At 50.2% G+C, this 17,118-nt stretch overlaps 1 protein-coding gene across 1 annotated transcript; it reads right to left on the bottom strand.

Annotated features, from left to right (window-relative positions):
- Nucleotides 1–7,190: 7,190 nt before the first annotated feature.
- On the bottom strand, nt 7,191–11,417 carry Marveld1 (MARVEL domain containing 1). The gene is made up of 2 exons (XM_075974114.1): nt 9,275–11,417; nt 7,191–8,075 (listed from the first exon to the last, which is right to left on the bottom strand). Exon 1 carries the CDS (start codon nt 11,155–11,157, stop codon nt 10,636–10,638), a length of 522 nt encoding a protein of 173 aa, XP_075830229.1. The 5' UTR covers nt 11,158–11,417; the 3' UTR covers nt 7,191–8,075; nt 9,275–10,635.
- Between the last annotated feature and the right edge of the window lie 5,701 nt (nt 11,418–17,118).

Genomic DNA, 17,118 nt, shown 5'->3' with positions numbered 1-17,118 from the left:
AACCAAAAATTATATGTGTGTGTGTGTGTGTATGTGTGTGTGTACACATATATGTAGTTTAAATGAATACATAATGGGTAAACAAAACAAACCCTGTTCATTCACAGAAATCTTATTCATTATAAAAATAAGTGAACTACCGATACCGCCTTCATCATAAACAAACCTCAGAATGAAAACCTTAAACCGAGTGGGGCGGTTGACCTTCATGTAAACTGGAGGGGACTGAGAATCAGTATGGAAAATCATATCTGGGTGTGTCTATAAAGAAGTTTCCAGAAAGGTTTAACCAAGGAAAGAATCATCCTGACAGTGAATGATGCCATCCCATGGGCTGGTGTCCCAGACTGAATAAAAGGCAGACGGTGAGCTGAGTGCCAGCATGCATCCCTCTCTGCTTCCTATGGGATGTGAGCAGCCAGCTGCCATGTCTTCTCCCCCGTGCTGAACTACACCCTCAGTGTAGAAACTCAAATAAACCCTCGGCCCTAAGTTGCTTCTTGCCAGGGATTTGGTGATAGAATACGGGAAGTGAATAATACAGTTAGTGGGGGAGGCGGAGTCTTACAAGACTCCGTGTGTGCTCACACGTACCTGAAAACACCCAGAAGACATGATGAAGCCACAGAGACAAAGTCAATGGGTGGGGACCTGGGACCAGAGGGAAGACAGAATTATTGACAGGACATACAGTTTCTTTCGAAGGTGAAATTGACTCCATGGCTCTGTGAATATCAAAAGCTCACGAACCACACATCTTGACATGAAAATTGTTATGTGAAATTCTATGTTTTGTGAATTGTGCATCCACTCCCTTTTTTTTGTTTTGTTGCTGTTGTTGGTTGGTCTGGTTGGGATTTTTGTTGGTTGGTTGGTTGTGGCTTGTTTGTTTGTAAGACAGGATGTCTCTGTGTAACCGCCCTGGCTGTCCTGAAACTCACTCTATAAACCAGGCTGGCCTCGAACCTACAGAGATCTGCCTACCTCTGCCTCCCGAGTGCTGGGGTTAAAAGCATGCACCACCAATGCCCAGCCATCCACTCTTTTTAAATGAATGGAAAGAATAAATGTTCAGCATGTGTCCTTCTCTTTAATATTTTCATGTTTTCCTCCTGTCTTTAAACTTCTGTTTGACTAGTGTATGTTTTGGATCAACAGCTTGCTGCTGTTGCCCTTGCACAAACAGTGTTCCATAAATACATCTCTATGTTCTTGTACCTGGGAAAGAGGATCTCAAGAGTAATGAGCTTTCCAGCTGGGAGACACTGAGTTGTTGGACAAACAGCAAGGAAACCAATGTCTGAAGTTACATTCTTCCTCAGCAGCTCTTGGCAGCCATGCAAACAATCATTCATCAAATACTGGCACAGAAAAATCTCACAGTGGAGGGCATTGAAAACCTCACGAATAAACCCCACGGCTCCCCCTGGAAGAGGCAGTGAACCGTTCCCCAAAACCATTCCCCAGGGTGACTGTCAGGAGTCACTCCCTCAAGGACACTCCCTTCCAGGGAACCTGGGGGTTGTCAGGCAGAACCCGCCCATCCTGGGACTAGGAACTCATGGTTCTCAGCCCCTTTGCTAGGCTGGGACGTGTAACTTCCAAGGAAGTGGGTGGGAATGTTGAGAGCTGTTTGCAGACCGAGACATTTAAAAGTCAGAAACTCACTGCTACCTCCTTCCCGGGGTGGGCAGCTCAATGCTCAGGGAAAATATTGCAACAAGGTAACAGAAACCTACGTCCAGGGGCCATCTTAAAGTGGACCTTCTCCCCCTTCTAGAGGCAGCCCACAGTGGACAGTTATGTGAGAAAAATCTCTATCAACATTCCAGCATGGACTGGGAAGGCATTCGTGAGCCTGCCCGTAACTGAGAAGCTGTGTACAGTTGGTGGAGGCAGAGTTAAGGTTTTTGTTTTATTTTAGATTTATTTCATTTTATGTGTATGAACGTGTTTTCTGTGTGTATGTATATGTCCCATATATGTGCCTGGTGCCCACAGAGGTCTGAAGAGGGCTTCAGATCCCCTGGAACTGGAGTTACAGATAGTAGTAAGCCACCATGTGGGTAGTGAGAATTGAACTCAGGTCCTTTGCAAGAACAACAGGTGATCCAAACTGCTGAGCCACAGCTCTAACCCAGAGACTTCCGTTTTCAATGGATGGCCCTACACCCAGAAATGGATGGAGCACAAATCGGAGGTTTTAAATCAACAATCAAAGACGACGGAAAGTTGGAGTAGGTCTGGGAGGAGTTAGGTATTAATGTGATCAAAATACAGTCTATGGAATTCCCAACGAACTAATACAAATAATTAACTTTTAAAAATAAATAAGGAGTAAATAAATAAATAAGGAGGGGCAGGAGAGATGGCTTAGTGATAAGAGCACTGTGGTTGCTCTTGCAAAGGACTCAGGTTCAATTCTTAGTACTTACATGGCAGTTCACAGCCATCTGTCCTCCAGTTCCAGAAGCCCTGACTCCCTCTTCTGACCTCTGCAGGCACCAGGAACAAAGATGGTGTATAGACAGACATGCAGGCAGAACAGTCAAACATATAAAATACCAAAAAAAGTTAAAGTATATATGAATATAAATAAAATTTTGTCAAGTTCCTGAAATATTTTTGTTGTAACAGTTGGACAACAACATCCATTAATTTTCCTGAGGACTCATAGTATGTTCTTCACACAAATATAGAGGTAAATATCTCAGGATTCTTCCAAGACAAGTCCTTACTATACTGGTCTCTAATTCTCAAACTCTCAATCTCTTGATTCCCTGCCCCAACCTCCCAAGCTCCCAAGTACACTGGCCTGCATGCCTGCCTTATTACCCTGTACGTGTTTCTGGGGGGAAAGGCCACATTCTGGGTTCAGTATAGTAAAGTGCTTGCCTAGTATACACAAAGCCCCGATTCAGTCCCTAGCACAGGTGTGGTTGTGTATTCCTTTAAGAAGGGGAAGCAGAAACTGGGCATACTGGTGCACACCTTTAAACCCAGCACTTGGGAGGCAGAAGCAGGCAGATCTCTGTGGGTTTTTTTTTTTTTTTTTTTTTTTTTTTTTTAAACAGGAATCTATTGGAGCTTCTTGATAGCCACAGTTTTTCAGTTAGGCTCTGCTTGCTGGCTGTAAGCAGAGGCACAGCTCTTTTTTTTTTAAAGTATTTTTTTTAAGACTTATTTATTTGTTATGTATACAACATTCCTTCCATGTATGCTTGCATGCCAGAAGAGGGCACCAGATCTCATCACAGATGGCTGTGAGCCACCATGTGGTTGCTGGGAATTGAACTCAGGACCTCTGGAAGTATAGTCAGTGCTCTTAACCTCTGAGCCATCTCTCCAGCCCTCTCTGTGGGTTTGAGGCCAGCCTGACCTACAGAGGGAGTTCCAGGATAGCCAGGGCTCCATAATAGAGACCTTGTCTCAAAAAAAAAAAAAAAAGCAAAACAAAATAGGTATCTTTTGTAGTTGCTTATTTTCTGTGTGTTTGTATATGACTGCAGAGAGTTTGAGACCAACCTGAGCTACATTTTAAAAAATTATTTAAATTAAAAAAGGAAGCAGAGCTGGAAAGATGGCTTGGTGAGTTGGCATGATTGAAGGAGAGTCAGTTAACTGCCCGGGAGCCGCAGAAGGAGTAGGCAGGAGCATGTGAGAGGCTACAGTCAGGTTACGCCACAGGCACAGGACCTGAAGGATGCTGTGGGCTCAGGGCAGTCTTTGTACATCTATCTATCTCTCAGGCAGACAGGACCTGTTTCCAGGCAGCAGGAGAGCTGGGCTCAGCACAATGAGCTGCTTAAACCTGAAGGGAACTCTGTCACCCGGGAAGAGAAAGGTTGATGTAATCCAGATTTGTAATAGCGCCTTTCTTTACCATCTTTCCTTCCTGTCATGCTCAAGACAGAAATAAACTCAGATGGCCTCGATTTAGATAGTTTTTGTGTCATAGAACAGGCTAGAAATTACAGAGACACAAAAATCAACTCATGCAGGAGCCATGTGTACCTGGAAGTTCTAGCCTTTCCTTAGCTGGCTTTGATAGGACAGGGAAGCAAAGCCCTGGCAACCCCAACTGCCTCCCCTTTCCAGAACAGTCTATCCTTTCCTCAGACTGCACCAAGTGGGGTGAGCCCTACAGGTTTGCCTACAGCCCCATCTTGTGGAGGCATTTTCTCGCCTGAGGCTTCCTCCTCTGATAACTTGACATAAAACTAGCCCTAAGGGTGTAGCTCAGGTGGCAGAATGCAGTCACACCCTACGTTCACAAAGCGCTGGGTGCAGTCTCCAGCAGCCCGTAGCTGCTCGTGTTTGATGGGTGCCCGTAATCCCTGGCTCAGCAGGTCAAACTGCTTTCCTGTCGGGAAATTTCTTAATTTATTTTCTTAATTTTCTTAATTAGTGATTAAGGTGGGATTGCCTTGCCGGTTGTGGGCGGCGTCACCCCTAGGCTGGTGATTCTGAGTGCTATATATAAGAAGCCAGACTGAGCAAGCCATGAGGGAGCCAGTCAGGAGGCAGTTCTATTTCTGTTCTCTGCCTCAATTCCTGCCTCCTGCCTTGAGTTCCCATCCTGACCTCCCTCAGGGATGGTCGCAAAATAAACCCTTTCTTCCCCAGCTGACTTCAGTCACAGTGTTTCATCAGGGCAATACCCTAATTAATACATAAATATAATAAAATACTATATTATAAAAAAACAACAAATACGTATATAAACCATGTTAAGCAGACGTTTCTCTTTCATATCCTTGCGTCTCCCCTTTATGCCTGAAAATGGCAGCTTACTAAATCTCTCTTACACCAGCTACCCTTCCCCCAGCTAGAAAAATGGGAAAAGTGTCAGATAAAAAAGTTTAAAAACAAACAAAAAAGGAAATCCCTGGGATTTCTCAGTCTCAAAAAGCGGGGTCTTATTTCAAAGAACCCCTCATTCAACATGTTTGGTTTAATTTTAAGAAAAGCTGCCCTTAAGCCGGGCGATGGTGACACACGCCTTTAATCCCAGCACTCGGGAGGCAGAGGCAGGCGGATCTCTGTGAGTTCGAGACCAGCCTGGTCTACAGAGCTAGTTCCAGGACAGGCTCCAAAGCCACAGAGAAACCCTGTCTCGAAAAACAAAAACAACAACAACAAAAAAGCTGCCCTACCGATGCAAATAACTCCAATTAGACCAGATTAGACCAAATTAAAATGCCTGTGTTTAATAAATGCAGCGCTCTCGGGTGGGCTGAGACAGCCTGGGGGGTGGGGTGGGGAGGAGCGCCCGCAAACCCCGGAGACCACCTGTTCCTCTTCCCCAGTGCGAGCCTAAACAGCCTGTGGGAATGGTCTTGTCCCTCCGTGGGGGTGGGGTCAGCGCTTGGCAGGCTGGGAGTTGGAGTCCGGACCAACGCAACTCTCAGGCCAGGGGCTGGGGTGACACTCCCAACTTAATAATACACAACACACACATACACACACATTCACAATTTTGAAATAATAATAACGGGGAAGTGCCAGATCACAGCAGGTCTGAGCACCCACTTTCAATGATTGAGCACCTAACTTCACTTAGGTTTCAAAGCCTATCAAGGACACCAAGGGGTTAAGGGGAGCTTCTAGGCCCCTTCTTCTCAGCAGCTGCCTACCTGACCTTGTACTTGGACAAGGCTCTTCCTTCTCCAGGGCTCCATTCTCTGTATAGGGCACAGGCATCACTGCTGACCCTCAGTGAGGATTAAGTAACTCAGGTTAAAGCACCTACTTAGCCCCAGCAAGCTCATCATGCCAAGCAGGTTTCCCAGGTCCTTACGAGAATCGGTGCAACTTTTAATTGTCTAGGAAATTTAGGGGGCTGAAAAGATGGTTCAGTTCATAAAGAGCCTGGAGTGCAAGCATGAGGACCTGAATTCAGGTACCCAGCACCCAGGCTAAAGCCTGAGTGTGATAGCATACCTGTAACCCCAGCCATGACGAGATGGGTACACAGGACCCCCAGAGCTTGCTGGCCAGTTGAACTAGCCAATCAGTGGATTTCAGGTTCAGTGAGAGACTCAGCTTCAAAAAGACAAGGTGGGGGATGGAGAGATGGCTCAGAAGTAAGAGCATTTGTTATTCTTGCAAAGGGTCACACGCGCGCACACACACACACACGTTTAATTTCCAACACCTACGTAGCAGTTCACAAGCATGCACAGTTCTAATTCCAAGATGAACAAGATACACAGTCATACATGGAACAAAATATTCATACACATAAAATAAATATATCTAAAGAAAATAAAGTGGAAGTCATGTGTGGTAGCACTCAGGAGGCAGAGGCAGATGGATCACTGTGTGGGTCTACATTGCCAGTTCCAGGCCAGCCAGGGCTAACTAATGAGATTATATGTTTTGTTTTGTTTTGTTAAGTGGAGAAGCAATTACGGAAGATGAGGAGGACATCTGAAGTCAACTCTGGCCTCCACGCGCATGCTTACCCATACGTGTGTACACACAGACACACAAAGACACAGAAAGGCAGAAAGGGGTGGGTGGGCTCTGCAGCAGGTGACACTTCCCTTCACTCTGGAAATGCCAAACCAAGACAAAAGGAGAAGGGAGGCGGGAACATGCATGCCTTTCACACCAGAGGAGGGTCTCGGCTTGGAGAACACACGGCATCGGCATCCGATCCCAACTGGGCTCATAGGCTCTGACAGTGGGATCCTGTTCCCCAACAGCAGGAGGAACCCAAGAAGTTGTTCCCTTCTGCTCCAAGACTCAATATTCTGGGACATCTCCGTCAGCAGGGAACAGCTGGCCAATAACCTCCGGGGGTCAGAGCCACAGGCCAGGCACAGCAGGAACAAACCATGGCAGGGGCTCCAGGCGCCTCTGTGCCCTGGACTGATTCATCGTCTGTGTGATGGGGTTGGACCGGAACAGGACCCTACTGGCTCGACAACAGTCATTTCCAGGCTGACAGGGAGTGGCACCCATAAACAGGGGCCAGCAGAGAGCAGACAGGAGGGAGGAAACCTCCGCAGTTCCCTTCAGCACTGACAAAAAACAGAGTGTCCCTCTCTGGAGCTTGCCCTCGGGGCCCCTACTAACCACAGTGGAAACCTGTGAGCTCATTTTCCCTTCCCCTTAGAAGGCCGGTGGGTTGCTAGGGGAACCCAGCTGAAGTTACCACAGAGGACTAGGATATAAGATGCAAACAGAAGATCACACAAACCAAACTTTATTCCAGAAAGCATCCTGGGGTAACCAGGACTACACTACTGCATAAGGCACATGGCCCCTCCCTCCAGTCACCCTCCCTATACCAAAACCCACCCCTTCCTGGCTTTTGTGCATACTATTGAAAGTGTCCCCTGGGCCCACAAGAGCCCCCAGACTGCATGGTCTTGGCCTGGCCCGGGTCCTAGTGTCAGAGAGGTATGCCCAGGAGACTACTGCCAGTTTCCACGTGCTCCAGGCCACATCAGCTGGTCATTCTGTGGCATTTGAGGAAAGGCAGGTGGCCCAGCAGTCCCATCCATCCTTCTCATGCGTGGCAGACTGAGGGACCACCAAGCTGCTGGAGGCCAAGCTGAAGGCACATGAGGAAGAGCTTCTGAGCTCTGGAATGCTCCAGGCACATCTGGGTAGATGAGGCACCGCTGGCAAGGCCAAGATGTGTGCCCCTGATAAGGTCACCTGCCACAGACCCGGAGCCCTGGGGCTGAGCTCCTCAGGGAACAGGACCTGAGCTTAGTGATCTACAAAAGACAAACAGGTAAAGGATGCGAGCTGGGATTGAGACCCATTGTTTCGGGAATGGGAGATGGGCAGAATCAGTCCCAAGTGTCTAGAATCTTGTGCCCAAAATTATAATGTAGGAGAATAGGGAGTCCTCTCGCATCAGGGAAGAAATCAGCCTTCCCCACCACGGCTCTTCCACCACACAGTGTAAAGGAGAGACTTCTTGTTCTAAACCTGCCCCAGGGCAGTGGAGACTCCCAAACCTTCTGATGGCCCCGGGTAAACCAGTGTAGCCAAGTAGGCAGGGCTGTGGCAGCTTGACCACAGTGGAGACGTTGAGGCCTCAGCAACAGGAAAACCTGCAACATAATAACAAAAGTCACTGGCTAGCAAGGTGTCCCAGATGACCCAACAAAGCCCACCTCAGGCACAGACTGTTACTGTCTCTGATTGGAGGGAAAGTCACCCTCTGTGGAATGTGGCAGTTGAGCTAGCCCAAGACAATGAAGAGCATTGGAGAGGATTTCCCAGACAGGAAAAAAAAAAAAACAGCAAAATCCCCCCCCCCATTTTTATTTTGTTGTTTTGTTTCTTTAGAGGATGGGGTCTTACTATGTAACTGGGGCTGGCCTGGAAATCATTATGCAGCCCAGGCTGCCCTTGAATTCATAATTCGCCCTCCAAAACCTCCAACATGCTAGAATTACATGCCTGTGTGAGCATACCCAACCAAACTCCCATAATCCTAGTGGATACAGACTTTTCCAAGATGAAACTGTTCTGGAGATACAGGGTAGTGATGGTTGTATAATTGTGTAACTGTCTTTACTGACACCAAACCGCCCTGAAAGCTGGTGACAAGGGTAAATTTTAGGTCATGCATATTTTACCAATTTAGGAAAAAATATTTCTTATACTCAGTCACGAACCAAGGGCCTCATACATACTGTTCATTATTCTACCATCACGCCACGGCCTTAGCCCCAGAAAAAAATATTAGCCACATCAAATATGTATTGAGCCTTACTATTCATAGTGTGGAAGAAGCTAGCTGTCAGCTTCAGAGCCAGCCTCATTTACTCGTTATACCATGGACTCTGGGCTTTGATCTCACAGTACTACACAGAGAACGCATGCATTCAGGCAGCATATCCACACAGTAGGGCTACAGAAAGCGCAAGATAAAACTGAAACTCCACTCCAACCACTGCCCTCACACCAACAGCAGACAAACCCAACACCTCCACACGGAGCTTGAAATGCACAGACGAGGGCCAAGTGCGGCTCCCTGATACGTGCATCCTCCACGCGACAGGAACACCGGACTGTCTCTAACCGGCAGTGCCCTTGCTCCTTGTGCTTGTAACTAGACCTTTGTAGAGTTAGTAAAGCCAATGAATTTTTCACAACATCTAACACATGGCTACCACTGTGCTTACCACCGTCACTCTTCCTACCTGCTTTGAGTAAAATCGCTTTCATTTTTGGAAACGGAGTTGGCACCATGCTTTCTGTTCACAGGCTGATGACACTTCCCAGTTATCCAAAAATGTCTTACCTTAGAGGTGGCACCAGCTGTCCACCCCAGGTCCAGAGAGTTCTCAATGTGGTGGCAGAGCTCACCCCACCAGCTGCTCAGAGTCAGTGCTGGAATCTCTTATGAGTGATGGCCATTTTGACTGGGAAACCACCTGGACAACCTTCGCTTCATTTTTCCCCCGCGATGTGAAAGAATATTCAACAGTCCTCAGTTCTCTGGCTCCTGAAGGACATCCAGCTCTTTTGTCATTGGGTGGACCCCCAGTTAGAGAAACTCCCAGCGAAAGAGGAGTTTCCTAATTTCAGTGGGTCAAATTGTGGCAATGACCTACACAGCACAGGGCAATCTTGAGGTGAGAATGGCTCAAGCCCAGTAGTAGTAACTTAGTAAACTAAATGACCAGGTGTGGGCGTGGACCTTCGGGATTTCTGAGACCTCCTGCTGGCATTGCGAATCTTCAGGGGAAGACAGCACCATTGACAGACCCATTTGCCTTCTATTGGAGGTAGTACCTGACTGGCTCCCTAGAGAACATACTGCTTTAGAGGAAAGGGTGTGATTCTTATCTTAAAATAGCTGTTCCCAAGCGCGGGATCTGGGTCCCCAAAGGGATGGGCATCACCTTAACAATCGTTGTTGGTCACATAGGATCCCTAAAACAAACATATTTAAGGGCGGGGTGCAGCAGAAGCTGGTGAGAGAAGTTAGTACTTTTGGCCTGATCTGAATGAACCCCAAGGAAAAATGCGGGGAGACTCGCAATGTTTACTAAGGTACAGCCAGCGGGCTTTTGCTATCCACCACTCCTGTAGCTAGCCCCACCCAAAGACTTCGATGATGTAGGGCTGCGCAGGGAGAGATCCAAAATGTAACTAAAGACGTCGTTCATTCCAGCACCAGCTAAGGCCTGTCCCCAGCTCCGCTGGCAGCTGCCTGACTGTGTTCTACAGCACCCCAGGCTGGGAGAGGGGGCAGGGAAGGGATGCTCTTCCAACAGCAGGGCAGGAGGGAGGGGGCAGTGGTGCAGGCCAAAGACTGGTTCCAATTTGGGAGCCTCCCCCGGATCTACGCAGCGGCGCCTGTCCACGTCTAGCTCTAGACAAGGAATGGGGAGAGGGACTTCAAGGCTTCGCCTGAGGCAGCCCATCTGAGTGTGTGCGTCAGGGCCTCGGATAGCTGCGCTGGTCCCTGGAAGCTGATGGCTGGGTTGAGCTGCGGTGCAGCAGTCAGATTGGAACTGAACGTCGGGGATCCAGGGCGCGAGTAGTGGAAACACAGACAGGGAGAGGGTGCAGGGGCGCACCGGCACGGGGCAGCGGCAGGAAGGTCTCGGGAGGGATCCCCGCACCGATCTGGGCCGCAGTGGGGAGCGGGCGGCCTCACACCACCTCATCCTTGCCCTGGTAGCGACGGCAACAGCCATAGAGCGCCGAGAGCAGGTAGAGGCCGAGGCAGAGGCCGCCGCAGACGGAGGCCGCCAGGAAGGCATGGTAGGCGCAAGGCAGCCGGTAGTTCTTGAGGTTGCAGTAGCTGTGGCGCTGCGTCTGGTCGATCATGATGCCCGTTGCGGCGCCATAGAGAGCGGCGGCCAGCAGGTCGTGTGCCACGTTGACCACGAGCCAGCGCGAGCCCAGCACGGGCACCAGCTCCTGCTTGCCCAGCAGCGTGATGAAGTAGAGCCCCAGGGTGAGCAGCCAGAAGAGCACGGACACGAAGAGCGCGAAGTGCACCGGGCCCTGGTACTTGCTGGTGGCGATGGTGATCCAGAAGGCGGCTCCCGCCAGCAGCTGCAGCAAACGCAGCACGCCCCACGGACCGCGCAGGAAGGCCCGTTGCAGGCGCAGGGATCCGCGGGCCGAGCGCGCCTGGGGCGGTGGCTGGCGGGGGGGTGGTGGGAGCATGGCCCCCGGGCGCGGTGGCGGCGGTGGCGGTGCCCCGAGAAGCGGAATGGCTGCGCCTTGCTCGCTGGGGCGGCCCGGCCCCGAGCCCGCTGTCACCGCTGCTCCCGCTGCGGCCTGCGCGCCTCCCTCTGCTCCGGGTCCTAAGCGCTGCTTCTCCTCGCCACCCTTCTTCCCTCTCTCCTCCTCTTTCTTCTCGCTCTCTCCAGCCCTCCTACCCGCTCTTTGGCCGTCCCCTCGTCGGTCTCCACCCCTGCTCGCGCCTCTCGGCTTCCTGCCGTCGCCCTTCACCCTGGCTCCCCCCCTTTCTCCTCTGCTCCCATTCCTTCAGCCTCTAGCCAGGGCCGAAGGCCCGCACCCCTAGCCCTTGGCAGGCCTTCCCTCCTCGCCCTCCCCGGGCTGCCCGCGCTGCTGGGCCAAGTTTGCCACATCTGGAGCCACCCCAGCTCGCCCTGCCTCGCAGGCCTTGGCTAGTCTTCGTAAAGGAAACTGTCTACAAACAGCGTCCTCATAGCCTGTGTCCGAGCCCCCTTGATTAACACATCTCCTAGGAGCTGGGAGACACAAGTCTCTCCCATGGAGGCCTCCTGGCACGCCTGAGTGCCATAAGTGAGCCGGAGGCCTAAACTGACAGCTGTTCCCTCTCTGGGACACCCTCAATACCCTGGACTTGCCCACCACAAACTAGTCCTGTCCAAAGCTGAGCTCAGACTGTCTAGCTATGAAATTCTCTTGTTCAGAGTAAGGATCCGTCACTTACTGGAGGCCCGGATGCCTCACCCACAGCTCACAGAACATAGCAATGCCAAGCACTTTTGGCCATTCCTTCCTAGCCATGTTTGTGTCTTGCTTAGATTAAAAATATGCCACCTAACATGGCCAGGACATAGACCCAGGTCTAAGAGACAGCATATCCTGTGTGTTTAACTATTCACCCAGATGGCAGAGAGCCCTCTGATGCCAAGGTGTATTGGCATTACATAGCCCGTGTTCTACATGTATTCTCGGGTAAGCCGCCAACAACACAAGCAATTAGAACAGTCATTTTCTTCATTTTCCTGAAGTCTAGAGGGGTTCAGACCAGGAAAGCAGTGAGAGCTTCTCACTCCCCTCTCCCCACAGGCGCCAATCTTCGTGCTGAAACAGACCTGTTCTTAGCAGCGCTTTTCCTCGCTGAGCACAGGATGGCACTGTGCCATGTCAATGTGGCATAGATTGCATAATCTGTCCCCAACCAAGTTCCAATTTCTTGTTTTTTCCACTTCCTCCCCCCACCCTTGCCCAAACTCCGTCTCTTCTTGCAAGTTTCCCACATGAGTTCAGAAGGCCCTTTATTTCCCAAACCTTCCTTAGCTGGCAGACTGATAATTATTTGCTTGTCTCGGTCTCCATTTGAACCATTCCCCTGCAGTGGTTCTTGAGTCTGCTATGTCAAAAACCATGGTCTAGCCGATCTTACCCATCATTGCCTGAGCCTGGCATATAGAGCCCCTTAGTACATATAAATGGAGCTGACTGTGGAGTGGTTATAGGAACAGTACTGGACCTAAGCAAGCCACATTCCTACGGGACAATGCCTGCATCACACCTCCTGCTGATTCTACACTGTAGAGCTCCCCCTTCGTATCCTGTTTCTTAACTCAGTGTCCCCTGGCCTGGCACAGTGGATCCCTTTCCAGCAGCCTGGCTCTACTTTGAAGGAAAAAGGTTTGGCCTGTCACTGCCACCCCAGCCTGTATACACTACCAGGAACGCTCCAAATGCAAATGCTTACATCGTGGTGCGTAACAACCACACCAACCGTATGACAGCAGAACCCTGGAGTCAGCCCGCCACTGCTCCGCTACCCCGTGACTGCGCATGGAGGAGGGGCTGCCTAGCCCGCTGCATCTGATCACCTGTGCAGTGCAGCTGGCAGACAATGAGTGCTTAGTAAATACCAAGTGCCATTTTAGAGGCCAGGAACACAGAATATACGTGGTCCTTGCAACAGAATGTTTACTGTGTTAGGCCCTGTGGCAAGAAGTTGTATTTACTGATCCAGTTACCAACACTGTGAGATACTTGTTCTTAGCCCTGATCCACCGATAGGGACAGGCAGGCTCCTATGGTTGAAGCAGCAGACCTTGTCCTAGGAGCTGCTGAACACTCAGGAGGACCCGGGTGAAGCTGACTCCTCCTCTACAATCCAAGAATTTTTACACTTTACCCACGTTTTGTTTCACTCTTGCAGGGACCCAGAAAAGGGGTTCACCCAAAGAAACAGAGTCTGTGTCACACTGGAATCCAAACTTGCACGTGTGATCCTAATTCAGCACCTGGAGGGATGCACTCGGTGCCCTTGACTAGGGCTGAGACTCTGACTTGCTTCTAGCAGCTGAATCTGGCTGCTGGACTGCAGAGGGCATTTCTGTGAGCAGGGAGCCTATAGGACAATAGGAGGAAGAGAAGAGAATTCTTCCATCTTCTTAAAAAGGCATCTGGAGACGTGTGGGTTAGGGCGCCACCTGGTGGGCATAAACTTTCAACTTCGGGAGTCTCAACTCGGCTCCTTACATGGTAGAGTCCTTCAATAGCTTTGGAACGATATTTTTAGCCTCAGGAATCTTGAGAATATTCCAAGAGGCAGTGGAGGAGACTTTCTGGAAGAGTGTAACCATGCGTTAAAGAAAAGCTTTGATTCTGTCCAATTCAATGAATCTAGTCTAAGCACCTGGCAGATGCAAACGTGTGGTTGTGAAAGCAGGAACAAAGAGGACCCGTTCCTATTCTCAAGTGTTGGCACTCTGCTGGTTGCTAAGGGACAGCTCTGAACACAAAAGACAAGGAAAAGAGTCATAAGTAAACTACAGAAGAGAAGGGGAGAGTTTCGTAGGGGAAGTCTGGGAATTTTCAGCCACAGGTGTCATGGAGGGTAAGTAGTGTTCATCCCAGAAGGAAGGAAAGACCTTGGGAGTGGCTATCCCCAGGGGCCCCGAGCTTGCTGGCTGCCCCACCACACACACACACTGGGTATGCCTAGAATACAAGACCATGACTGCTATTTCCCCAATAATCTCTCACGGTGTGTGTTCAGCCTGCAGCTTCAAGGGATAAGGCAAAATGTTTCTCCAAAGTGGAGAGTTAGGCAAGTCCTGAGTTTGTTAATCTAGGCACTCAAGGGGTCCCCGGGCCCTTCCTGAAGCCAAGCAGTCTGATGGAGGCAGGGGCTAGGGACAACATTCCGGGCCTGGACAAGTGCTGAAGGAATTTGAATGGCAGTCTCAGCCTAACCCCTGCTCACCCCATGGGATATCAGCTAGTCAGATAGGAACCACAAGGTCCCCAGAGACTCACTGTTGTCCCTAAAATCATGCCTTAAAAAGAGGCCTGCAGGTGTTAATGGAGTCCCCCCACCCCAGGGTCTCTGATGGGGACATGCAGGCCCCCGCTGACTGCAGCTGGGAATTGCCTGGCCAAAAGGCTCAGGGAGGAGTGGGAATAGCCCCAGAGGAAGATCTGACACCACAGGGCACCAGGCAGTGCAGACTGCTTTCCACCCTTGCCTGGTTCACCTCCCACAACAGTTCTGTGAGACAGGCACTTTAAAAACTGCCCTCAGGGGGGCTGGAGAGATGGCTCAGTGGTTAAGAGGCCTGGCTGCTCTTCCAGAGGTTCTGAGTTCAATTTCCAGCAACCACATGGTGGCTCACTACTGTAATGAGATCTGGTGCCCTCTTCTGTCATGCAGGCATACATGGAGGCACAATATACAACAGAATGTTGTATACATAATATATAAATAAAATCTACATAATATATAAATAAAATCTTTAAAAAATTCAAAATGGGGATAGGAGGGTTTTGCAGATCATCCAATCACCTAGTGTGCTACAGCTCACGAGAAAGAAAACTAACTCACACATCTGGGAAAACTGAAGCACAGGAGGGTTTCACAGATTATCTAATTACCTAGTGTGCTCCGGCACACGAGAAAGAAACCTAACTCACACATCTGGTCCCCAAATGTAGGCTTTCATCACCGTGTGTATCTGGGACTTCGGCGTTAGTCTGGGAGAAGATGAAACTCTTTCCCTGTGTGGTGGGAAAGAGAAAGGCCCAAATGCCTGGAGATGGGTCAATGGAGCCAGGCAGAACTCTGAGAGGAGGCCCGTCTTGAGATCCACACTTGGGGGACCTGGTTCTGCCTGGTGTGTGTTTCTCCTGCTATGGGACCTCAGAATGGGGGTGTCGTGTGACTGCCGGTTCCATTATCTCCGTGTGGCAGGAGGACAGGGAGACTCAGAGAGGCCGAGCGAGACGTAGCAGAGCAAGGAACTCAATCTCCATCTGTGGACACTAGGAACCACTACAGCTGCCCTCAGTCTCCAGATCCACTTTAACCAGAAACTTCCCAGGAAGGCCAGCCCCACAAGAGAATGCCCTAAGACATACATACTCTGAGCACTTGGCAAAAACCAAATGTGCTCTCCTTTCTATGACCACTTGGCTCTCCAGCCTCAGGTCACCACTGGACTATCAAAAGAAGTGGAAAAGTGCCGGGTGGTGGTGGTACACACCTTTAACCCAGCACTCCGGGAGCACAGGCAGGCTGATCTCTGTGAGTTCGAGGCCAGCCTGGTCTACAAAGCAAGTTCCAGGACTGACTCCATAGTTACTTGGAAACCCTGTCTAAAGACACCACCCTGGCTCTAGTCTGTCCCCAAGAAACCTCCCTAGCCTACTCAAGTGAAATAAAACTGCTGCCCCAAAGACATCAAAGTCATGGAAGCTACCAGAGAGACATAGCCTGACCCAAGTAGTTGACTGGGTCACGGACCAAGTAAGACTACAGGGTTTTGGGAGTTGAGTCCTCCACTCTTACCTGCCTCAGCCCTTGCTAATATGGAGCTCCTGATGTAGGAGGCTCTATAAGACTCGATGCTGCCTTCTCCTGCCCCATTTCTGACCCACGGTGGTGCCCCCCAGAATCATTTTCCTGTGATTTGGGTTAGTAGCTGCTCCCATTGGGACTCATGCTCAGGTAACCAAGGAACATGTGACACAAATATGTGGGGAGTGGAAATTCTGGGAAATCAGAGGAAGCTGGAGTAGAGAGAGGAACCTTGTGCCCGGCGGGGTTCTCCAGAGAAACACTCAGGACAATGGGGAGAAAGGAGAGAGAGGGGTGGGGAGGAGAGAGAAGAGAGAGTGGGGAGGAGAAAGGAGGGGGGAGAAGAAAGGAGAGAGAGGGGTGGGGAGGAGAGAGGAGAGAGAGTGGGGAGGAGAAAGGAGGGGGGGAAAGAAAGAGAGAGAGAGAAAGAGAGAGAGAGAGAGAGAGAGAGAGAGAGAGAGAGAGAGAGGAGGGAAGGGAGAGAGGGAGGGAGAAAGAGATCACAAGAAATCAGCTCACAGGATTCCAGAGGCTGACAAGCAGTTGGCTGCTGGCGGGAGGCCTGCTGAAAGGGCACCAACATCCATTACTCCAGGAGGATCAGGCTTTTTGTGCTGGTCAGACTTGCACTGGGTTGGGGGCTGGGGATAGGGGGAGCATCTGCTCCAGTCAGCCTCCCAGTTCTCATCCTCACCCCGTCCACATCTTCACAGACAGACACATCTAGTGTCTTAGTGCATCACGTACTGGACCAGAACACTTCAAAGGGGACAGTTGATAAGGAAAAGCTTATGCCGGTTCCTGGTTCTGAAAGCTAGGAAGTCCCTGTTTGAACACCCACATCTGCTGAGGGCGACAGCTGCCTCAGCCCATAGTGGACAAACAGAAAGGTGAATGGATGCGTGGAGTGGGCAGTCTACTTTATAGCCTGTTTATAACACTCACAGGGACTGATTCAGTTCTGTGGGAGACCCCAACTGGATGAGAATGGCAATATGTCCGTTTCATAACCTGGCCACATGGTAGGATCCCACCTCTCAACATAGCCACCATAGTATAAATGTCCTCATGACAGGGGCTCCTGAGAGCTG

This window comes from Microtus pennsylvanicus, chromosome 5 (assembly GCF_037038515.1).
Source record: "Microtus pennsylvanicus isolate mMicPen1 chromosome 5, mMicPen1.hap1, whole genome shotgun sequence".
Classification (NCBI taxonomy): domain Eukaryota; kingdom Metazoa; phylum Chordata; class Mammalia; order Rodentia; family Cricetidae; genus Microtus; species Microtus pennsylvanicus.
This window is presented reverse-complemented; position numbering and strand designations above follow the sequence as displayed.

Excerpts from the sequence above, each read along its gene's own strand:
- Marveld1 (XM_075974114.1), bottom strand. The coding sequence starts at position 11,157 with ATGCTCCCACCACCCCCCCGCCAGCCACCGCCCCAGGCGCGCTCGGCC.